This window comes from Aythya marila, assembly GCF_965140915.1.
Source record: "Aythya marila genome assembly, chromosome: 24".
Classification (NCBI taxonomy): Eukaryota; Metazoa; Chordata; class Aves; order Anseriformes; family Anatidae; genus Aythya; species Aythya marila.
Genome location: NC_139065.1, coordinates 6,206,984 through 6,230,966, shown reverse-complemented (window position 1 = coordinate 6,230,966; position 23,983 = coordinate 6,206,984). Strand labels below are relative to the sequence as shown.

The 23,983-nt window shown below is 52.1% G+C and overlaps 1 protein-coding gene across 2 annotated transcripts; it reads right to left on the bottom strand.

Annotated features, from left to right (window-relative positions):
• Positions 1-531: 531 nt before the first annotated feature.
• KCNC4 (potassium voltage-gated channel subfamily C member 4) lies at positions 532-23,983 on the bottom strand (the record flags this gene model as incomplete). 2 transcript variants are annotated; one of them, XM_082778255.1, is made up of 4 exons in its annotated part: positions 23,165-23,890; positions 15,668-16,604; positions 13,981-14,166; positions 532-1,255 (listed from the first exon to the last, which is right to left on the bottom strand). In XM_082778255.1, the coding sequence occupies exons 1-4, from the start codon at positions 23,813-23,815 to the stop codon at positions 1,194-1,196; spliced, it is 1,836 nt and encodes a 611-aa protein (XP_082634381.1). In that variant the 5' UTR covers positions 23,816-23,890. The 2 variants fall into 2 exon arrangements, with proteins under 2 accessions (XP_082634381.1, XP_082634382.1); XM_082778256.1 differs by lacking the exon at positions 532-1,255 and adding an exon at positions 8,255-8,391 and having other exon boundaries at positions 23,165-23,983.

Here is a 23,983-nt window from a genome sequence, read left to right as displayed (position 1 = left end):
GGATGTTGAAATCAATCTGCCGTGGGCTTTCCAAGAGGGCTCTGATCCAAGCTGTGCAAGAAAGCAAGGAGCCACAACATGCAGGCAACACAGCTGCCGGAATTGCGATCCTCACTGCCAGGGACACATGGTCTTGGGGCTTCACAGTGCATGGAGAGGAAACACCAAGGCAAGAGGGTACGGGAGCTGACTCAGCTCGTGGATGTCTTTATTAGAACTCTAGTACGGCTGGACAGGTAGAGGCATGCGTACAGGACAAAGGAAATGGGAGTAGTATTGCCTTGATCACAGAGATATGTAACAGCATTAGAAAGACACTGACCCTTCCAGGCCAGCCGGGCTCACCCCACCATGGCACCCGCATCTGGCACTGCTATTGCTTCCTGTCCCTGTCCCCATGCCCCAGCCAACCCCATCTGTCCCCGTCTGCTTGGGGCACAACCACCAGGGGGGCGATGGTGCAGCAACCCGCTTGTGGCACCCAGAATCATGGAGAGTCCCTAGTTTGACGACAGAGATGGTCAGAGCATGGATGGAGCCACGGGTGGGAGTGAGGGGCGAGCAGCTGACGAGGCTCTGTGGTGGAGGCTGGGCTCCGGCTGGGTCTCTCGAGCAGGACAGCAGCAGCCAGGGGATGCATCCGAAAGCATGGGCGAGAGGAGGGGTCAATGTGTGCAGAGGGCTGGTAGCAGGCAGGGGAATGGGGCAACCCCCAGTCCCCCGACCTCCCCTCCTGGCCCTGCTGCCCCTCTCTGGCAGGGAACCCGGCTGCCAGACACTGAGGGGGCAGCCAGAGCTTCGGGTTGCTGCACTGGGCAGGCAAAGCTCATTGGAGAGAGCAGCCTTTGGCCTCAGGGAGAGCACCCCTGGGGGAACATACCCCTGAGCCTTGAGCAGAGCATCCCTTGGCACTGGTGACAGCATCTCCCTTGGGCAGACCATACCTTGGTCTTGGGCAGAGCATCCCTAGTGGGATGCATCACTTAGCATCCCTTGGCCTCAGGGAGAGCATCCCTTTGGGAAAACATCCCTTAGCCTCAGGGAACACACCCCTTGGGGTTCACATCCCACTGTCTCAGGGAAAGCATCCTTTGGGGTGCACATCCCTCTGCCTTGGGTAGAGCATCCCTCGGGGAGAGCATCCCTCAGGGCACACATCCTTCGCCGGGGTGCTGCCCACATCCAGCCGGGGCTCAGGAGAAGGTGACCACCTCACCCTGGGGGTAACTGGAAGAGAGGACGTCTTGGCAGGTGTCTGCAATTAAAGACAGAGGTATGAAACACACCATTAGAGATTGCTTTCATCAGCTATTTGTGGAGAAAGAGAAAGCAAGGGAGAGAGAGACCAAGCTTTATGGGGACCAAAACTTTGTAGGGCACAGAAAACAGAGGAACTGCAAAGTGAAACAATCTTCTCTGGAGGGAGAAAGTGCTGCTATTCTATCAGTCAAGTAGGCAAAATTGCTAAAAATGCCTCTGAATAGACCCAGAGACACCCCCCGCAAGGTGGAGACATTTCCCATGTCTCCTTGGATTCTCCTTAGTTTTCTTTCTTGGCAGAAACCAGAGAAACCAGAACTGAAGTTGGGGCAACTTTGAAAGTAAAAACAAAGAACAGAGGAAAGAAGTCTTTTCACTGCAAGAACACTGCTTGTGACCAAAAGTTTCCAAACCTACCCCAAGCCAGATGTCCTAAAGCCAAGCCTACTGCATTAATATCTCACAGTGTTTTTTCTCCTCTCTCTCTCGCTCGCTCTCTCTCTCCCTCCCTCTCTTTCTCATTTGTTATCATTAAATTAATTAACATTGATTGGAACTCTGAGTCACAACAATGCCTCTACCAATGTGCCAGGTTTCCAAGCGAGGGGCTGTCAGACAGGGAGACAGCTCCTGATCCACCCGATAAGCCACATAACTGCACTTTCCAGCCAGTAGTTTTGCTGCAAAACCCAATGCTGAGCTCCAATGGCTGGTTTCACCCTGGCTTCCCCCCCACAGCTCCAAAATCAGCTTGGTTTCCCCAAAAGAAATGTCTTATCCTCTGTCAAGCATCACAGCTGTGTGATGGGCTCTCCCTACCCACTGCAGAGCCTGGACATTCACTCCCCACACACAGTCTTTGCAAGCCCCCAAACAGCCACTTCCCAGCTAAACCCCTAGGATTGCAGTCCCTAAATTCCTCGGTAGTTTGTCCCCAAATGATGAACCAGTTTGGGGGACCCAGATTCATCTCCATCAAACAATTTGGGGTAGATTCTGATACACCCTGGGAAAAGACAGCACTGACTGTGCACAAAGCAGCTGCTGAAATATATTGCTGCTCCTGGTTCAATCACTCCTGCAAGCAGCTAAAAGCTCACTGCAGGTCTCGTGGTTGGCCAGAAACATTCCCCGTCAGGTCTATTGATTTACCAGGGACACGACTCGGCTTTTAACTCCCATCTCCTCCTCCCTGCTCAAAGCCATTTTATGTGCTAGCTTGAGACCTGCTGCCCACATCCCCCAGGGACCTGCCTTGGAAAGCAGCTTCCCAGCCTCAGAGAAATTAGCACGACTAAAAATAAATAACAACAGCAGAGAATTTTGTTTAAACGCCATCCCCAGACAAAGCCACCATGAGAAATCCACCCTCCTATCTTGGCTCATCGTTCTCAGCTCGATTACACACCACCAGCAGGTTTCCAGTCCTTCACCCTCACAGCCAACCATGAACCAGCCCCTCTGCAGCTCAGACCCAGCACAGCCTAGCCCCAAAATCCCCCAGGTTTGCTGGTGGTGCTGCCAAGGCCACCCCTCAGAAATTTCCAGGGACAGAGGCTTTCCCCCTACAAGCATCTCCCCAAACAGCCCCAAGCGCTGCCTCCACCGGCTGCCAGCCTCCGGCTGCTCCAGTGCAGCATTTGGGTAGGTCCTACACTAAAACTGTTTGGTCTGATGGTGGGTTTCCTTTTATTGTTTTGTTTTGGTTTGTTTTTTCATCCTTCCCATTGTAAGCTCCATTTGAATACAAAAGGCCAAAGTGGTGCTGAACAAGAGATCTCTAAAAGCCAAAGCACTGCCGCAGTACTGGGTGCTGCCAGGCTGGGCACTGCCTGATCCCACAGAGGAGCTAGTGTGGCCACCAGTGCAACGGGCAGCACTGGGACAGCTCCACTTGGGCCCCCAAGTGCCTTTGAAGGCTCTTGCCTCCAACCTGCACCATTTTGCAGGTCCCTCTTCTTTTTGCCACTGCAGTGGGGTGGCAGGGGGGGGATTTGTAGAGTGGGCAGAGGACCCTGGTCCCCATGAAGCTGCCATGAAACGCCTCCCAGTGAACATCTGCCCCTCCTGCAATGCAGTGCCCATCTCCACCAGCCAGGGCTTTCATGAAGATGGAGCAAAAGCCTGCAGCCACCCTGCTATAAGGGGCAGGGAGCTGCTGCCTAACAGGGCTGTTCTTTTGGAAAGCCACCTCAGATATCATCCACGCAATCAGGACAGCCCCAAGAACATCCCTGTGGGGTCATCACTGAGCACTGCCACTGCCTGAAGAAGCACCCAAGTTCTCAGGTGAGCCTGGCACTGATCTGAGCCTCCCCACGGGGGCAGGACTGTGGCCATCGCCTGCTGGCAGGGACCAGAAGCCACCACTGTTCTTCTAACAAGAATCAATTGCCTGAGCGGAGGTAACAAAGTAACAGACTGGGAGCTTGGAGGCTCCTATTTTTAAGCTCAACTACATCTTATTTTGCATCTGCCTCTGCTCTCCGCATTCCTCGTCAGCATGGGCAAGGAATAGGGTTGCTTTTTTTTTTTTTAATTTTATTGTCATCAAATAAGCACTGAGGATTTTTCCTGGCAGTGCTGGGGAAGTCAGAAACAGGCTGCTTCTGGGTAGAGCAATTACTCTCTTGACTTCTTAACCTCCTGCCCAGCTGACAGACAGGCCTTTCTATTTTCTCAGCTCTTTCAGGCATCTCCCGAGAAACAGAGCAGTTGTTGCAACAATAACAATTAATACTTTGCACGCAACCCGGGCTTTCACCACAGCCTCTGTGCAGCACAGGACAGTGATGTGGGACCTCAGGCAAAAGAGAGGAGCAGGAGGCAAGTCTTGAATGATGGGAGGGGAAGGAAGGGGGGGGAAGGGGAGGGTGAATTGCCCCAAAGCTCCCTGGTTCCAAAGAATGAGCTGCTTTTGCCCCTAGCACAGCTGTTTTGCTGGTCTCAGCAGACAGACATACACATGGATACAGGACAGATGGATGCAAAGACTCCAAACAACAGCCAGGAGCTATGCAGGGAGGAAGAGGCATCTCTGATCCCATGCTCAGTACTGAGCATCACCTGTACCTGCAATGGGGAGAGGAGCATGGGGCACAAAAGCTTTCCCTGGTGCCGTGCCCTACAGGTGAGAGCCCTGTGCATGTGGTGCCCATGGCAGGGGCTTGCAGTGCTTCACACCAAACTGGGTGCTTGTGCTCAAGCACAGCGTCCTGCTGGGATGGGGACAGCAGTTCTAATGGGAGCAAACATTGCATCCGCAGCACCAGCCACATCCTCAAAACACGCCAAAGCTCTGCCTTCTGGGCCACGAGGGCAGCAGCAAGCTCAATCACTGCACACTGGTTTATTTTTTAAATGCTGTTTTAGGACTTGGGCAGAGGCAGCTGTACTCCTATTGATTTATTCAGTTCGTCAAGAATAAATCAAACAACCTTGCTTTCTCCCAGTGCGTTTTGCCTTAGCTGGAACGTGCACTCTTCTCCAGATCCCTAAACATAGATAAGTGGCTGGGAGGATATTCGGGGGAAGTATCGTATTCGCTTGCTCTATTCTTATCCTATTCTCCAGGCAGCCAATTTTGGCCACTGTTTGAGATAAGACTCTGAGCTACAGAGAGGTTTAGCAGTCTGCTCTCCTGAGCTGCTACAGCTTCTCTTACGTTATCAGAGGGATTAACCCCTGCTAACTTACCCCCCAAGCCCTCTGAAACCCCTCCTAAAAATAACATCTTTTTCCCCCTCCTGCATCCTCCAAATCACTTATTCAGAGGAAGGCGGGGGGGAAGAGAGAGAAGATGCAGTGGGTTTTTCAACAGTTTGGTGCCTCCCACAGAAATGCCTCTGTCTCCCATTCGGGGCTCTGTTGTTTTAGAGGAGCTTTTGCACATTAGTCATGCTTTCCACTGAGTTGCATAATGCCAAATCTAAAAATTATGAAGCACAGCTCCATGTCAGCTCTAATATGAAACCAGGGAGAAATCTCATGGTCCACTGAGGGTTTTCCACACTGGACCTGTGGCTGTACCTGGTGTGGGGTTAATGTCCTGCTTGCAAGTGCCTCCAAACCCAAAGCTTTTCTGCATGATGCAGGGCTGGTTTCTGGGGCCTGGCTCATCTCCAAAGTCAGCATGTGACCTTGGACTTACCCATTTATCATTTATGATTCAGAGACCAGGGAAGGCATGGAGGGTCACCTTCTGTCTCACACAGACTCAGGAAATTTCAGCTCCTCCTGCTCCAAGTACAGGAGCCCACTCCAAGGGGTGGATGCAGCATCTTACGTGCCTTTTGCATGACTCACAAACGTGTGGAGTTACCTGAATTGTTGGGTGCATGAATGCACTTTAATTATAGGAATTCAATGAGCACAGCTACATAAACCATATACGACGAGCCCATGTACTGCCAGTGAGAGGTAGCTCACCACAGCAGGAACCCTATGGGACACCCTGGGGTGGACAGCAGGGGATAGCATTCACCCTTAAACTCCAGCACCAGGTCTGTTTGCTGCCTGGTCCTGCCTTCAGTCTCCCAGGGAGCGGCTCAGCACTGAGCTTTTCCCCCTCTTTTCTTCTTCCCTCCTTTGAATCTCCCTAATCTGCTGATGAGGCTGGGGCAGAAGAAGGCAGGAAGGAAGAAGGAAAACAAAATAAAAGGTGAGGTTTTCTTGTCAGCTTCACAGGGGTCTGCTTTCTTCCCAAATGAAGGGGGACACATTGACTGGCTCCTCCTGTCAGCTCATCCAACTTGATGGAAAGGAAAATAACAAAGCTCAAGGGAGGTGATTCTCCCCCTCTATTCTGCCCTGGTCAGGCCTCACCTGGAGTACTGTGTCCAGTTCTGGGCTCCCCGGTACAAGAAAGACAGGAATCTCCTGGGAAGAGTCCAGCAGAGGACCACAAAGATGATACGGGGCCTGGAGCATCTTCCCTATGAGGAAAGGCTGAGAGACCTGGGTCTGTTCAGCCTGGAGAAGACTGAGAGGGGATCTCATCAGTGTGTATAAATACCTGAGGCGTGGGAGACAGAGGGATTTGGCCCACCTCTTTTCAGTGGTTTGTGGGGACAGGACAAGGAGTAACGGTCACAAGATAGAGCACAGGAAGTCCCACACCAACATGCAAAAGAATTTCTTCACAGTGAGGGTGATGGAGCACTGGGACAGGCTGCCCAGGGAGGTTGTGGAGTCTCCTTCTCTGGAGACGTTTAAGGCCCGTCTAGGATGCCTACCTGGGCAGCCTGCTCTAAGGAGCCTGCTTTGGCAAGGGGGTTGGACCCAATGATCTTTTGAGGTCCCTTCCAACCCCTTCAATTCTGTGATTCTGTGAAACAGGGTGAAGCATTTAAACTTTCTCCTTCTGTAGCATCTCTTACACTGTGGTGGCAACAAGAGTTACTGCAGGATGCTCTCATTGTTAGTCCCTTCTCTACACAGAGGGAAATTAAGGCACAGGGAGCCCAGGAAGGAGCAGAAACATCCTGGCCGCAGCATCTGCCAAAATACTTCAGGAAGCAGCCTTGCACCATGGGGATCTTCACTCTGCATCATCCGATGAGCACTGCCTTGGCTGTGATAAAGGAAACAAGCTTGATCCATGTAAACTTTTGTGGTTTTTTGTTTGTTTGTTTTTAAACATAGTCAAGGCTAAACTTTGGTCCCCATCCTCTGGCTGAAAGCCCTCAGGTTCCAGTTACCCCAAGCTGGACTTGCTCAGAGTAAGGAAAAAGGATGAGTGTGCTGGGATGAGGGTTGGGGCCAGGGCTGCCAGCACTGAACTGCTCTATTTCCAGTCACCCAGGACCCAGCCACCTCTGAGGAGGCAGAGCTGGAGCAGCCAAGCAAGAAACAAGCCAAAATTCAGGGGACTGCAGGTTTTGTTCTAGATCAGGAGGACATCCGAGATCATTCAAAATCCTAAAAATTGATTTACATGAGCAAAAAAACAGCAGTGCACAACAAGGAGTTCAGCACTTAGACATCACCCTCCCAGGATGGGGGAGGACCCGGGTCACATCCAGCTGCCATCCCATCAGACGTGGGATTGCTCTGCCCCACCACCCTGGACCAATCTCAGAAGACAACTCCCCCATCCATTCGGGCCCCATTTTGTCTCAACTCTTCCACTTCCCCACTGCTCAACAGCAGCAGCTTTTCCAGTTGCTCCAACGGACACACATTTGCCTCCCCATCATCTCCCAGCTCTTTATAGAACATTCATCGACATATTTTACTGATCCTTTATCCCAGCCTCCACATGCTCCCCATACCCATCCCAGGGCCCTGCAACCTCCCACCTCCATAGGACCTCAGGCTGGTATTTAGGACTGCAGAACTACTCAGTACTGGCCTGGGACCATCCCCAAGGTCAGACAAAGAAGCAGACACAAGCAGGGAAGCAGAGAGTGTGATTTAGGCAGAGAAAAGCACAAAACAAGATGGGAACTGCTGCTGGGCAGGGAATAGAGATTTATTCATCTGTTGCCTCCAGAAATTCAAGGCTGATTTAAAAGAAAACCTAAAATGATATCAACTCAGCCATTTTCCACCACAATGATATATAATTTTATGAGTCAACATGTCCTTCTTGCATTTTCAGCCTCCTTTGCCCAGCACAAACAGCCCACGGGAAGGAGGGCTTGACACCGAAGAGGATTGCATGCCCTTAGCCCAATTTATTTAGCATGAATAAAGTTTCCAGGGAAATAGAACCACTGAGCAGCCCTCCGACCCCCCTGGAAACTGTCCCAAACACATGGACACGAGACGACGAGGTCAATGGAGACATGACACATCCTGCAAAGGGGCAGGGGGAGCACAGCTGCGGCGCTCGGCTGGAGGTCAGAGCCCACTTCTCAGCGATGGGGACGTCCCAGCTCGGATCTCCTCTGGGCACGGGCACTGCCGGGGACATGGCGTCACGGGGTGGGGAGGGGACAGAGCAACACAGGGAGCACGTGGCTGACACAACAAAGCAGGATCCAGGTGGCGTTTAGAGGATGGAGGGGACAGGAGAGCAAGGGCGCCGCAGAGGACAGGGAGAGCTGTAGCGCGACGCAAGGGGAGCCAACCCCACCGTGGATCCTGCCACACCATCTATGCTGCTTAGGCTCCGGGATTTTCCATAGCCTTTGTGAAGAAAATGGACAGAGGTGAGGTTAGAGGTGGGGAGGGAGGAGCACAGAGCGCCAGGGGAGGCATCACCCAGCCCCTCACCTGACTTCAACCCCCTAAAAAATCCAAAAAGGGCACTGTTGGTCCTTTGAGCACAGCCAGTCTCTGCAGATCCTAACAGGTTTCAGAGCTCCACTCCACTCCCCTTGGATCCCTATACAGTCGAGGGGGGCTGGCCAGATCCAGGACTGGAGAGGAGTATGCACCCCAGTCAGCTCAGGGCTTCCCTGCCAGAAACCCAGCCCGAGGGGCCCTGCCTCCCCTGGCCCCTTTCCTCCCACCCCCACCCCATGGCCACCCCAGTTTTCAAGGCAGGAACTACCCAAGAGCTAGGTCAGGAAGGGTCCGTGCTCCTGGACCAGTGGCCAAACATCCACCAGCACTGATGTTAGGGCAACAAGTAATCCCAACATTGGTCCGGGGGGAGGTCAAGCTTTGTTTTCCAGATCTCTCTGAATGAGGCATGAGTCTGGGGATTTTGTGGGCTGAAGCAAACAAGGAAACAGCAAAATTCAAACAAATGTGAGATTTGGAAGGAGTTATTGCCCCGGCTCTGGTTTTTAAGCCCACTGCAGCAGCAAGCTGCTGCTGAGACCTTTCTGTATGCAGAGAAGCAGGTAGAAATGCTTGAGATTTTCCATGAGAAATTGCACTGAAGAGCAAGTATTTCTATTTCTTTAAGCATGGAAACCCTTCACACTCCCCCAAAAAGCCAGAAATTGCTCAAGCTTATAATGAAAAGCAACAGCCAGAACAAATGTTCTTCCAGGTCAAAAGTCACTTTTCTTTGGGAAAGAAAATAAGTATTTGCACTGAAAAATGGATTTTTAGATCCAAACAGAAGTCCTGTTTAAAGATGTTCCACGTGAGCCCAAAGATCTGTTCTCTGGACTGCTGCATCTCACAGGGCCAGCTCTGCTGCCAAAGCGAGGAAAGCTGAGGATGCTCGTGGTCATCAGGAGCCAAACCGCCCCACAGCGCTTGCTGCTGTGCTCTCCAGGCAGGAGCAGTGGGGGACAGCACCCTGACAGCAGAAAAACAAAGCAACGGATGACCCCTTCAGCAGTTCCAAGCTCCCAAACCATTCCCCCATCTCTCAGGGGGTTGACAGCAAGTCCCTGGGTTCTGCATTGGTGCAGAGGCACCCATGACGGGTGTTCTGGGCTTGGCTCAGGGCTGGCTGCACACAACAGAGACGCTGCGGCTTTCTCCCTGCAAGCACCCCTGAGGAGGGTGCTGGCACGAGCACAGTACTGAAAGGCTACAGAACACCGGGGGGGCTTTCACATCTGAAAGTCCCCCAGCAGCAGGGAAGGGACAGGGGACCAAGAGCCACCTGCCTAAACCTGTTGCTGACTCCTGCAAAGCTTTTGTAGTTCCTGCAATGGGAGCAGGAGCAGTCTCCAAACAGAAGAGCAATTTCCTTATTTATGTTTTGGCATGAAGCCACTGGTCTGAATCCACGCAGCACACCAGGGGGGAAAGCGAGCATGGCCCTGGGCTGGGGAGAGCCTCATGACAAGCAAGGGATGTGTCCCACCTACAACAAGCAGGCAATGCAGAGCCCGCTTGCCTCAAAACACCCCCCTAACCACGGCACTGGGCTCATCCTTCAGCAAACCTTGCCCTTTTCCCAGAAGTGGTAAGGCTCTCTGAGCTGCTCATGCATTTCTCTGCCTGCTTTCTATGCTGAGAAATGCCCCTGGGATCATACCTGGCTGCAGCCAGTCACCAAAAGCTCGGGATAGGTGATGGACCTATCGCCCAAACAACAGAGGCAGAGAGGGCTTACAGGGCAAATCATGCTGCCAGTTTTGATTAAGTCTTAAGCATCACAGTTTGGGGCCACACCTCATAAAGATGCCTGATCACTCCAGGGCCTCCCTGGCACACCCAGAGCCATGCACAAGCACCTGAGAACAAGCTCAGGATGATGTTCCTCAGCCCTGAAGGCTGTCATGGCTTTCCACCAAGCTCCAGGCCAGTTGCCACTAAGAAGTCAAGCTGCAAAGCGCCCAAGGGCCATATTCTTCTAATTGCTACCGGTGCAGTTCATTAGCAGAGCTGGTATCCCAGCAACTTGAGTAGGTGCTAATGGAGGTCACCAGGATTGCTTTAAAAACAGGTTTGTTGCCAAGGAGCTGCATGGAGGCATCTCACAAACAGTGGCAGGGCAGCCTGTGTCCCGGGGGCTGGCAGTGCTGTGCTCCCCATTTTGCAAACATTTGCGGAGCATGAGCACACGTGCACACCCGCACATGCTTTGAGCTGGCAGCAGATGGAGATGGGGCAATGAAAGCGTGTGGCATTGCCCAAAAACGTGTATGTGTTTATAACGGCAGCCTGGCGCTCGCCTGCTGGTTGCGCATACTTGCACGCATGTCCCCATGCAAACGTGGGTTTGTCCCTGCTCCTTCCCAGCTAAGCATTGCTGGCAGATGCTCACATGAGCATTCCTGCACTTGATCCCACACTGTGCCATCCACATGCTGGTCACAACTCTGCACTAATAGCAAACAACAGAGTAAAATCAGCTGCATGATGCACTGGGCTCAGGCAGCCAAGCTAAAGAACTGCGGCTTTACAATGCTGGGTTCTGTTGAAGAGAGGTGCTGGAAGACCTGACTGACCAGAAGGGTACATCCCCTTCCCTACATTTAACCCCATTCCCTGTAGCTTCTCTAGAAAGTCCGCTCTGGTTTCAATCACTGTCTTGCTTTTGCTAGACCATCTTAACCCATCTTGCTTGCTGCTGGCCAGGGGTGTGCTGGACTCATCCTGCCTTCATATGCCTGCATGCAGGCAAAGGGCAGGTGCTCACATGCCAAGACAGACCCATGCCAGTCTTTGTGTCCCAGCAGGATGCATTTGGAGGAACTGTTGAGCAGGCTCTGACTGCTGGAGGGAGATAAGCCAGTGTGAAGCAGACTCCAGCAGCAGGGGAGCAAGGTGACACCACTATGAGCAGCAACAGGGACAAGAGAACATGCCATGGTGCAGGTGCCATGCTGCAGTACAGCCCAATCCTCTCCAGGGCCCATGTCCAATGGGTAGTGGGCAGGGATAACTCTTCTCTTCAAGCTGCCCCAGAGAAACCAACCACTGGCATCAGGCTCAAACTATGACGGATGCCAAGATCTGCAGCATATTCCTGAAGCAACCCCATCTCCTGATTTCCACAGCTTGTACAGACATCGGTACCTGTCCCAGGATCTGACAGATGGCCATCAGCAAATCGGGCTCAGAACCAAACTCATCTCAATTTGTAGAGCTGCCAACATCCCAGTAGCAGAACAAACAGCCTCAGCAGGCGATAAATCAGGACTGAGGGAAGAGGCGCCTATGCAGCGCCCAGCTCCTTTGGGCAGGAGCACAGGAGGATGCTCTGCCACTCAGACCATCGCTGCCCACCCTTAACCCTGATGACACCAGAGCATTTCACTGGTGAAGACATCAGGTTGGACCTCCCGGGGCAGTGTCCCATCTATCCATCCCCAGTGGCACAAACAGGATGTAGATATTGAGGTTTTCTCTTCCCAAAAGGTCTCACACATTGCTTGGGCTCCTCTAAACACCAGAGCCACTTTTCATCCCCTACCTTGCTGAAATGATCTGGTGAGTGAGCCACGTACATGTTCTTAACCGTATGTAGCACTCTGATGTTTGCAGGAAGGACACCAGAACGACCCAAGAAAGATCACTACAGTGCCTTTTTGAATATCTGTAGATGCCACCACGCATGGAGAAATAAAATAAAAATCTGGCCTTCTACAACCCAGTAATCTTATTTGGGAGCCCAGCAAGAGCAGCACTGGATCCTCAGCAGTTAGATCTCCTGTAGTTCCCTTGGTTTCAGGGGACAAAGATAAAATGCTTCAGCTGAAGAATTGCCTGACTTGAGCATCTTGTAAAGATGAAGATCAGCATGGGCTGTCATTCTTCTCTCCTATCCATTCCAGCTCAGTGTCCTCCCCAGATCCAAGGCAGGACTAGAGCCCCCTCACCTCTGCTCATCAGCAAATATTAGAAGAACTACTTTACAGAAAATGGTACTTCCAGGAAACACAAGAAGTATTTCAAGCAAATATCTGTATAATACTCTTCTGCCCAAAGATGAACAAGGCTTTTTTTTTCTCCCTCCTCTTTTTAAGGGAGAAGGTTGAGCAGGAACACCAAAGGGAATTGTTGATTTCACAGAACACAGCCAATTTGCTCACGTAATAACTGTGATTGCCCCCAGATGCCTACCCTCAACTCCAGGACTGCAAGAGAGCCTGGCCCAGGGAAGCCTGGGTCAAGCTGGGCTGCCTTGCACCTCAGAGCAGGTGACTCCCACGTAAGAGATGCCAGGGGCATGAGATGGACCAAAGCACCTAGACTAGAGGTCACAGACCCAAAACCAATATCCTTCCTACATCCTAAACCCATCCAGTCTTTACCATCCCAAGCAACACTAAAGCAGCAAACCTGTGGGGGTCTCTAAAGCACCAACACCTCGAGCCAAGAGGCCTCAGTGCACAGCTCAGAAATACAGGGCATCATCTTTTCTCCTGCCTGGTCCCAGGTCACTTGCTCTGATCCCAGTAGCTAGGACTACTTACTGGGAGTAACTGGGATTAGTTGGTACCAAGGAGGCAGAAGTAGGTCAGACTGCAGCTACATCTTCCCACATCACCTTGGATGTACAAATGAGCAAGAAAACTGCAGAACTGAGCTATGTCCTAAGAATTAACCTAGCAACTGAGAGTGCAGACAGATTCTGCAGCTCAAGGTGGGCAGTGGGTGCATCCTCCCAGGGGCTGGGGTGCTGGGAGGGGGACTCCAAAGGCTGGAGGGCAGTGTGAAGGTTCACAACTGAAGATAGCGGTCATTTTGTCACATGTAGAAGAATTTTATGTTTTCCTGACTAGTCTCCCCCACAGTTTCCTATAGAAAACCTCAACACTTCACAAAGCTCACTTTCCAAACCTGGAGGAGACAGGCTTTCTGGCAACCTGGTGCTTTTGGCAAGGCAGCAGTTGACACATCGCAGTTCCCCACGCTCAAACCCACCAAAAGACATCAGAGAGGGAGAGAAAAAGAAAAGCCTGTGGGCTCTTCTGCTTACTGAAAATCTTTTGACCTTCCTCAGCCATGATGTCAGGAGAAGTATCCTCTCAACACCACCCTGAGATGGGTGGGTGAGGACCAGGGAGCAGAGTTAGAGAGACAAGAAGAGCCAGAGCACTGGGCAGCAAAGGGACAGGACTGTCCCCAAGGAGGGCAGTGTGACCAGCATGAGGTCACAGATCCCTGATGGTGGCAGCCAAGGGAGGAGGACTTGGGGGAAGAGAAAACAAAAAGGATAGAGCTAACACAGAGAGATGTAGTGGACAGGGATGAAGCAGATGAAAAGGCAGGAAGGCAAGTGGCTTTGGAGGGAGCAGAGAGCAACAGCCAGCTGGGCAAATGGAGATGAACCACAGTCTTGGACAGATGCAGTAAACTTCCACTTCCCTCCTCCATTTGGCCCTCCCCAGCCCACACCTCCAGCACCAGCCATACCTTTCTGGATGCCTCCATCCGCTGCACAGGAGAAGTCACCCGTGGCCAGGAGGAAACACGTGGAGGATTTCTTGTTCTTATCCCGGGTGCTAGAGCGCCGCATGGGCCGCTTCTCTTCATCAGATGGTGACAGCGGCTGCTCCTCATCCGACAGCACTACATTGGCCTCACCGTTCTGCTTGGAGTCTACAAGAGGGTGGCAGACAATAATCAGCAGCTGATAAACCCATGGGATGACACGCTCAGGGTGGACAGAGGGGGTTGATTAGATCATGCAAGGATGCAGAAGACCAGATTGCAGAAAGCCTACAGCAGCTCCCAAAACTTCAGGCATGTCCCAACTGGATGTGCTAACTAGGGAAGAAGGACCATGCTGAATTTTAATCCCAAGCAGCAAATAGCATCTCTTGCTCCTGATGAGGGTTATATACCCTGCACAAAGCCAAGCAGGGCTGGCCAGGGAAGAAACGTCCCTGGTCTTTGAAAACCATTCCCACAGTTGGTGGGAATTAGCTTTTCTAAATTCACACCAGTTGAGATTGGGGCTGTTCTGGGTGGTGGTGAAGTGCTAATTTATGTCATGTGACTGTGGTTTGTTAGCTGAGATGCTGCACCTGGTGAGGACCAGTCTCAAGCTCCTGAATCAGTGTAGGGTTAGAGGGATAGGGTTGATCTGCTCCTGCAGAATAGCTCCTCCTGCTTCTCCTCATTGATGGGTCTCTTGGGGCAGATGGACTGTACAGGCACTTGGAGAGGACATTTATAAGGGAAAGCACCCATACAGGGCATTGGGATCTCCCTGTGTCCTCACAGGTGAAAGGCCAGTGCTAGGCAGATGGCCAGGTAGGTGACTTAGTGAACACTGTGTAGGACACAGCCCTCTCATGGTCCCTCCCCTTTACTTGCTGCAAAGCTGGCTGCTCTGGGGCAGCAAACAGGTGAGAAGGGCAAAGCAGCCTCCACAGCAAGCAGAGACACCATGGAGAGGTTCCTTCGATCCCCCAAGCTCAGCCCAAGCAATGTTGCCCACAACAGGGCTCTGAGCTCTCTCCGAAGAAAAAAGACTGGAAAAGCCCCAGACTTCATCTCCATACATGAGAACAAAGAAAAAATGCACAGAGGCTGATTTTGCTCCTTCCTGAGCAGCACTGGGCTTGTCATGCAGGAATGCCATTATCTACTAGAAGATGAATGAGAAGGTGAGGTTAGGCCCCAGGGTATGTCTATGATTTTATCCATTTTGGTGAAGCTGGCCCTAATTTACAGTCGTGGGAAGTAAAAAAAAAATAATAAAAAAAAAATAAATCTATCCCAAGGACTTTGCCAAACTTGGATGGGAATTGAGCCAATGGTCCAATCTCTGTCAAGCTGAACAAGGTAGGGACACCCTGAATCACACCAAGGGGGCTTAGTGCATTTCTGGAGAGCAGAATATGGCCCTTCCCCTGGGGCTATGCCCACCTTAGGTGGAGGGTCCTGATCTTCAGCATCCTGGTCCACCAACACAGCCCCCAGTACCCAGGTGTCCTGGCCCATTCTGCACCACGAGCTCATCACCCCAAGAGCCAGGAGCCACATCCTGCAATGGGGAAATCTCCAGGGACTCTGGGACACAGGGGAACATAGACATAGCCTTGGGGGCTCCCAGAGGTCTCCCACTCCCTCTGCCCAACCTTTGGGGTCTCACCTGACCGTTTCCGCTCAGCCACCCCTTCCTCTACTGCCAAGGGGCAGGTGTCACTCTGGGTGCTGTTGCGGGGGGAGTTCTCCTCGGATTTGCAGTAGGTAGGGGAGTCCAGTGGGGCCGGACGGGGTATATGCTTTTTCTTCTTCTTTGGCAGCTTCTGCTTGGCCATGGCCAGGGAATAGTACATCCCAAAGTTATTGACAATGACGGGCACAGGCATTGCAATGGTGAGCACCCCAGCCAATGCACAGAGAGCCCCCACCACCATGCCCGACCAGGTCTTGGGGTACATATCACCGTAGCCCAGTGTTGTCATCGTGACCACAGCCCACCAGAACCCAATGGGGATGTTCTTAAAGTGAGTCGGGTCACTCCCACTGGAGTCGGATGTCTTAGCTCCGATTCGCTCAGCATAGTAGATCATGGTGGCAAAAATCAAGACCCCCAAGGCAAGGAAGATGATGAGGAGCAGGAATTCATTGGTGCTAGCCCGGAGCGTGTGGCCCAGCACCCGGAGGCCCACAAAGTGCCGTGTCAGCTTGAAGATCCGGAGGATCCGAACGAAACGGACCACCCGCAGGAAGCCCAGCACATCCCGGGCAGCTTTGGAGGACAGGCCACTAAGACCTACCTCCAGATAGAAGGGCAATATGGCCACAAAGTCAATGATGTTGAGCAGGTTTTTGATGAAGAGAAGCTTATCTGGACAGCAGATGATCCGAACCAAAAACTCGAGGGTGAACCACAGGACGCAGACCCCTTCAATGTAGGTGAGGATGGGCTCCGTCTCCACTTTATGCGTTAGCAGGATTGTCGTGGTGTTGCCAACCACGAGGGTCTCCGTCACGTTGACATTGATGTTGAAGGCCTCGTGTGTCTCCAGGCAGAAGGTTGTGATGGAGACCAGGATGAAGAAGAGAGAGGCAAAAGCAACTACCTGCAAAAGTTAAATCACACGGGCCATTAGCTGAACTTCCTGGGAATATGTAGAAAGATTTGGGTCAACTGGTGGGGGAGAGCAGTAATTTTATGTACCATGATGATGGTAACTGCAGGACAGGCTGAGGCACACTTCTCCTGTCACCTGTGTTTGGCACATCTCTTCTAATCCTTGCAAGTGAACAGCATCAACAGGGATGGGAGAAGGCCTCATCTGACAAAAATGAGGCTCCAAACACCCCAGGAGCTGTGCTGCTTGCCATCCACTCAGTCCCTGCTTCCTCAAGACCAAGAATGGAGAATGGGGAGCATCCCCTGGACCTCTCCCATCAGTTGTGAGCAAACCTCAGAGTCTGGGGTCATCGGCCCAGGACCTTTCTCTAAGAGCTGTGATATGGACGCAGGAAGGTGCACTAGGCTCCAGTTGTGGCTGGAGATGTGTTGGAGATGACAGGTATGGGAATGAAAGGAGACCTGCAGCAGCCTGTGTTTGGAGCAAGCCTCCACTTGAGCACATGAAAAGAAACACACATGAAAGGCAACTTTCAGAGGACTAATTCGAAGAGCTTTCCCCCACACTCATCAAAAATCCCCCAGCTGAGATATCCTTGTAGGTCCTTTTCAAACCAGGATGTTCTTTAGATTCTATGAACCTAATGTGTGGTCTCGGCATGGACCAGAGATGTATGTCCTTTTGCCCCCTCAATACTCCCTGAGTAGTGAGTCAGTGCTAGGTGTTTTTCTCACAAGCAGCCCCAGGAAGTGGGGGGGCAGAACATGGAGAGCAGTTGGCAGAGCTCAGCCCAGCATTGCACTTATGCTCAAACCCAGTGACACACAGGTGGCTCCCATTGCTTTCCCCTCTCTAACATGAGAGACCTTCGTCTCCTCCCCACGTCATGATGCCACTTCACCTCAGGTGTGAGCTAGGAGGGGCCAGCAGCATGCAACTGTGTCACAGAAAACACTGTCGTCCCCCCTATCGATCCTTGCTCAGCCCTCTCCTCCCCAACAGGATGAGCTCATGATGAGTCCATTCCCCAGAGCATCTGTTTGCAAGAGCCCCTGAAAAAAGCCACTTGAGCAGAAAAACCTTCCTTCTACCTCCATCCAGCACAAAAGCACAGTTGCTTTGGCTTCTCAGGAGCAGATCCTTGCTGCTAACACAGCCTGGACACACTGGGCAGGATTTGACCCGCTGCTCACAGAGCTTCGCGGCTCATTTTGCCATCAGACCAGCTGTCCGGCTGCGTTCAGCAGGCAGCCGTGCCACAAGCCTGCTGGAGACGACAACCCAGGTCCTCGGCTGGAGTGAATAAGCAGTGGAGATAGCCTGAGTCACGCTGGAGAAAAAAACAGCCCCAGACACTGGCAGTAACGTGAGAGTATCCTCACAGGGTGTCCCCAAGGGTAAGCCTGTGTGGGTCCAGTGTAGGAGAATCATTCCTCCAGAAGTGAGGTGTGAAGTTTAAGCCAGACTCTAATTGAGGGAGAACTCTCTGGAAGATGATTCTCCCCCACCACATGATGGACACCTGCCCAGGGATGGGCTGAGATGCTTTGTACCCCCCAGATCAAAGCATGCTGGACCATACGCTGTGAGGCCTCTCTTGCCAGCCAGCTGCACCCAACCCTGCACAACTGGGGAAGCAAATCCAACCAAAGTGTGATCTTAAACTGAGGCCATTTTAAGCAGACAAGAGTGTCTACACAGGTGGTGGCATGGCCAAAATAATCTAATTTTCATCTGGGTCCTGAGTAATATTCCAGAGTTTGCCCATAAGGGTAATCTCAAGGACACATAAAGATTAAAAGCTTAGGCTCAAAGCAAAGTAAGAAAAACAAAATTACCAAGGAAGATAGCAAGACCCTGCTGCCACTCCCCCAGAGGAGCAAACACTCAAGCAATGAAACAGCCCTGCTGTGTGAACTGTGGAGGTGAGAGCTGATTTAGCCCCAGGTGCAACAGCATTCTCTAAAAATAGCAGAGTCACGTTCACAGCCAGTGCCAACCACTGTTCCCCCTCCAAAGCTGACAGTGCTGCCCCAGTTTTGCGTCAGCTGAAGATCTGACCTGAGACATCTTACATCAGCTCTAACCTCTGTCTTGCTCCAAAAAATGTCTTTAAAATAACATAAAATCCATGTCTATACCTAGCAGTAACCAATACAGCACTAGAAGTCCCACCAAACAAGTTCTCCAGAATCTGCTGCTGATCTGAATGGTGGTTCGACATAGTCTGTACAGTTTGGGGTGGTTGTTCCCAAAAAACATGACCCTACAGGTTGGCCTGGAATTTCCAATGGACGTGAGGTCAGGTTTAGCTGCAAAGGGAAAAAAAAAAAAGGAGCTACACATGAGCTGAACTTGGAAGCAGACCAAACACCAGAAGCAGAGTAGCTTCCAATGCAGAACAACAGAGTTTTACACTGAGCTGGGATGGCAACTACACCAGACACCATATTTTCACTGGCACCTCTGAGACTGGATTAGATAAAGCAGGCAATGAACCCATGGGCAATGGCACTACAAGGAAGAGCAGTTCAAAATGTGGGGGGAAAATTTCTAACCACACGCTCATGCAGTTGCCAGGTCTGGAGGTGCAGGGATAGAGATGCTGGAAAGAGGGGAAGATGGAAATAGACACAAGCCAACCAAGTCAGGGCCAGAGGGGCTGCTCTGGGGTTGGGGAGGAGCAAGGACCAGAGAAAATTAACCCTGAGACTCTTAGTCACTGCTGTCACAAGATCTAGGGAGGGTTTTTATGCACACAACCTGGGACGGCTCTCCTTCCTGCTGATGCTAAGGTTTGGCAAGATGCACCAGACCGGCTGCTCCAGGAACGAGCACCCACAGAATCTACTACTCCAAAGCTGCCCTGGGGAGGGTCCAGTGCATCCCCAGGCCAAATGCTGATGGTCAGCACTGACCCTCTGCTTCCCCTCTGAAAGAGAGCAGAGAAACTCTGAAATGGGGTAGCAGAAAAAAGTCCCACTTCAGCCACTCCCAAATGGGGTGGCTCATTGGACGCTGCACCTGCAGAGGTGCTCATGGGTCTCAGAGCATCCTTGTGCCACACAGTGACACCAAACCAGTGACACCATAGTCCACCACTGCACTCAATAACTGGGTGCACTAGACAGGTTGTTGTCAATTGGGTCAGGTGCACCTCCATGTGCTTCAGTTTCTGCTTCTGCCAAAGCATTTTTCCTAAGCTGTTGCAAAACCACACTGATATCTCAGCATGGAAAATATGACCCAGGAGAACCTGAGAGAATCACTGCTGGAGCAACTTGAAGGTGGCCATCCCCACAGCAGTGCTAAGCTGAGCCCTTATCCAAGAGAGGCAAAAAAGAAGGAAGCAGGGAGCTCCCAGTGCAGCCTGGTCCCACTCCATCCCACCATTATCTCCCCAGTCAGAGCTCACATCACAGCCCTCCCTGCTGCCTCCGACGCACTCCCGCCGCTTCTGTTTAGTGAATGCCTTTCTGACAGCAGCCTCAGTGCGCATGAAAAATAACATGAAAAATCTGAATTGAATTATTTTTCTTGATTGATTTTTGTTTGTTTGTTTGCTTGTATTGCTTTGTTCTGTGTTCTATTTGAAGCATTTAAACACTCAGAACATCTCTCAGAGGCAACGAGCACTTGAAGATGGAGAAAGGATCAGATACCCCTTTTAAAACGAGTAAAGCTCTTGCTGCCCAAACATTTTTGTGTGTGTGCATGTGTTGTTCTTACGTTAGCTGCAAAAACACCTCCTTGAGAAACCGACCCCCTGCCCTTTGAGCTGCTGGTGGGTGTGAAATGCCTGCAGGATTTCTTACCATTGATGGTTTTTTACACCTCTAAAGGCATCCAGAATTCATTTAGATCCCAAATGCCTGCATGTATGTGTGCGTGCATGGCAGATTTCAAAGCTGGGGGAATGTGCATGGATGGCTCTGGAACTGCGTGGGCAGGTGTCTGAGGGTCAGTGGGCAGCACTTTGGGGATGATCTAAGAGTATCTGCGAAAGGAGACACCCATGCAAGATAGTGGCTAGGCTGGGAGCCCAAAGACGCTCCTGGTTATGGGGAACACGTCCCAGGCACATTGGTGTCTATGGATAGGGACTGTCTGCATCTGCAAAGGGGTCATGAGGTGGGTGTTGGCACCTGCATGTGCTCACAGTGTGCGTACACGCTGTACTGAGTCCCCAGAGATGTGCGTGGATGAAGACTCACACCACCCAAGTCACAGAATCCAAAGGCAGGGACTGGGAGAGTGAAGAACCACCCACTGTAGGGGAAGATCAGGTGCAAGAGCACCCGAGGAACCTGAAGGTGCACAGGTCCATGGGACCTGATGAGATACATCTGCAAGTCCCAAGGGAACTGGTGGATGAAGTTGCTAAACCACTGTCCATAATATCTGAGAAGTCACAGCAGTCCAATGAAGCTCCCAGTGACTGGAAGAGGGAGAATATCACTGCCATTTTTAAAAAGGGAAAAAAAGGAGACCCAGGGAACTAAGAGAACTACAGGCAGTCAGTCTCACCTCTGTGTCTGGCAAGGTCATGGAGAAGATCCTCCTGGAAACTCTGCAAAGGCCCATGGAAAGTAAGGAGGTGACTGATGATGGCCAACGTGGCTTCACTAAGGGCAGATCATGCCTCACATATCTGGTGGCATTCTATGACGGGGTTGCAGCATTGGTGGATAGCAGAAGAGCAGCTGACATCACCTACCTGGACTTGTGCAAAGCACTTGACACTGTCCCCCATAGTATCATTGTCTCTAAAGCTGAGAAATACGGATTTGATGGCAGGACCATTCAGTGGGTAAGGAACTGGCTGGGTGGTTGCACTCAAAGAGTTGCAGTCAACAGCTTGATGTCCAGGTGGAGACCAGTGATTAATTGTGTTCCCCAGCAGTCAGTACTGGGACCGGCGCTGTTTGGCATCTTTGTCAGCGACATGGACAGTGGCATTGAGTGCACCCTTGGCAAGTTTGCTGAGGAGACCGAGCTGCATGGTGTGGTGAACACACTGGAGGGAAGGGATGCCATCCAGAGAGACCTGGACAGGACTGAGAGGTGGGCCTGGGAAAATCTCATGAGGTTCAACAAGGCCAAGCGCAAGGGTCTGCACCTGGGTCAGGGCAATCCCAAGCACAAATACAGCACAAATACACATGAGTAGAAAGAGAACATCCTTGAAGAGAAGGCCCTGGGGGTACTGGTGGATGAAAAACTGAACATGAGCCAGCAATGGGCACTTGCAGCCCAAAAAGCCAACCGTACCCTGGGCTGCACCAAAAGCAGCATGGCAAGCATGGTGATGGAGAGGATTGTCCCCTCTGCTCTGCTCTTGTGAGACCCCACTTGGAGCCCTGTGTTCAGCTCTGGGGTCCCCAGCACAAGAAAGACATGGACCTATTAGAACAAGTCCAGAGGAGGCCCATGAGGATGATCAGAGCCTGGAGCACTTTTGTTATGAAGACAGACTGAGAGAGTTGGGGTTGTTCAGCTTGGAGAAGGGAAGGCTCCAGGGAGACCTTACAGTGGCCTTCCACTACTTAAAGAGGGCTACGGAAAAGCTGGGGAGTGACTCTTTGTCAGGGGATGTAAGGATAGGACAAGGGGTAATAGCTTTAAACTGAAAGAGGGAAGGTTTAGATTGGATAGAAAGAAGTCCTTTACTATGAGGCTGGTGAGGCACTGGAACACGTTGCCCTAAGAAGCTGTGGATGCCCCATCCCTGGAAGGCCACATTGGATGAGGCTTTGAGCAACCTGGTCTAGGGCGAAGTGTCCCTGCCCATGGCAGGGGGGATGGAACTAGATTGTCTTTAAGGTCCCTTCCAACCCAAACCATTCTGTGATTATGTGATTCTGAGAGGGGTGTGTGAATGTGTGTTTCTGTGTGAGAACCACAGCTGTGAGCCTGTGCTCAATATGCTGATGGGGACCATATGTTGCATGTGGGCTGCATCAACGTGGTGATGGTGGTGGACGTGGGTACAGGGACAAGGGTGTTGGCAGGGATGGAGAGGGCATCTTTTGGGCCTGAAGAGGGATACGAGCTCCTTGGGAACAAATGTGAGGATCCCATTTGCTTCAATGGGACCCAATTTTAGTATTTCCCTACCCGCTGACACACGTGCCAGGGCATAGGCCCTGTCCTGTGTGATTAAACACTGTTTTTGGTGTGTGTACACATACAAGGAAGAGGAAACTAGACAGTCCTGCCTGTCCTAGATCATCCTAAAACTCCATCAGGGCTCAGCCCTGCCAAAAGCTCTCACAGACAATCCCTCACCTCCATGACAGGCCAGGAGATGCCTGGCAGCACCCAAGGGTGTGAAAGTGGCCACCAGTCTCAGCCCATGTGCAGTGAGTTGGGAGGGGACAGGGAGATGACAGAAGAGGCTTCCCATAAGATGGGAGATGGCCAACATGCCCCATGTCAGTAAGGGGACACCCAGTGGAGAGTCCATCTCACCCACGGAGATGGGGAGATGAAGGTATCACCAGCACGGCCCCATCCCCATCCGCCAGCACTTTTTGGGAGCTTACCCTTGCTGCCTTGGATGAATAGGGATCCTCAAAGAGTGCCCACATCCTGGGCTGCCAATTCCGACAGCAGCCACCCCCTCCGGCAGCCCCTGCCGCCCCTGGCAGCCTGTCCTCCATGCCCAGGCGTTGAAGGGCCATCTCCCTACCCCCTTCCTCTTCAGGCTCCTCTCCACCAGCCCCTCCACCGGGCTCAGGACTCTCGAAGATGTCCAGGGCCTCTTCAGCATCGCGGTGTTGGCGGTAGGTCATCCAGCAGCAGGGCTCCACATCGGTCTCGTCAATGCCCCAGTAGGTCAGCTCCTCCTCGAAGAGAGGCCCGCAGATGTCAGCCGGGCAGTGCAGCTTGCCAGTGCGGTAGTAGTTGAGCACGTAGGAGAAGATCCCAGGGTGGCGGTCAAAGAAGAATTCATTGCTTTTACCATCAAAGTCAAAGTTGCTCTGGGCATCAGGGTCAGCGAGCCAGGCCAGACGGGTGCCCGGCAAAGTCCGCAGGGTGCTTTTGTAGGTCTCATGCCGGGTGCCCCCTACATTGATGGTGATCTTGTCCGAGTCTTCCCCTTTGCCCATCTCTTCCTTCAGGCATGTTTTGGAAGGTGGTTTGTTCCCCGACTTGCGTCCACGGTAGGAGGAGACACACACCGAGCTGATCATAGATTTCGGTGGATGGGAGGCGCACGCTTCGCGCACTCTTCCTCGGGGCGAGGAGCTGGGGGTCGGCGGAGGCGGGCGAGGGGAGCAGAGATGGGACTGGGGAGGGGAAAAGGGGGGGGCTCAGCCTTCGCTCCGGCCTCCGCCAGCCCCAGTGCCGGGCGAGGGGGA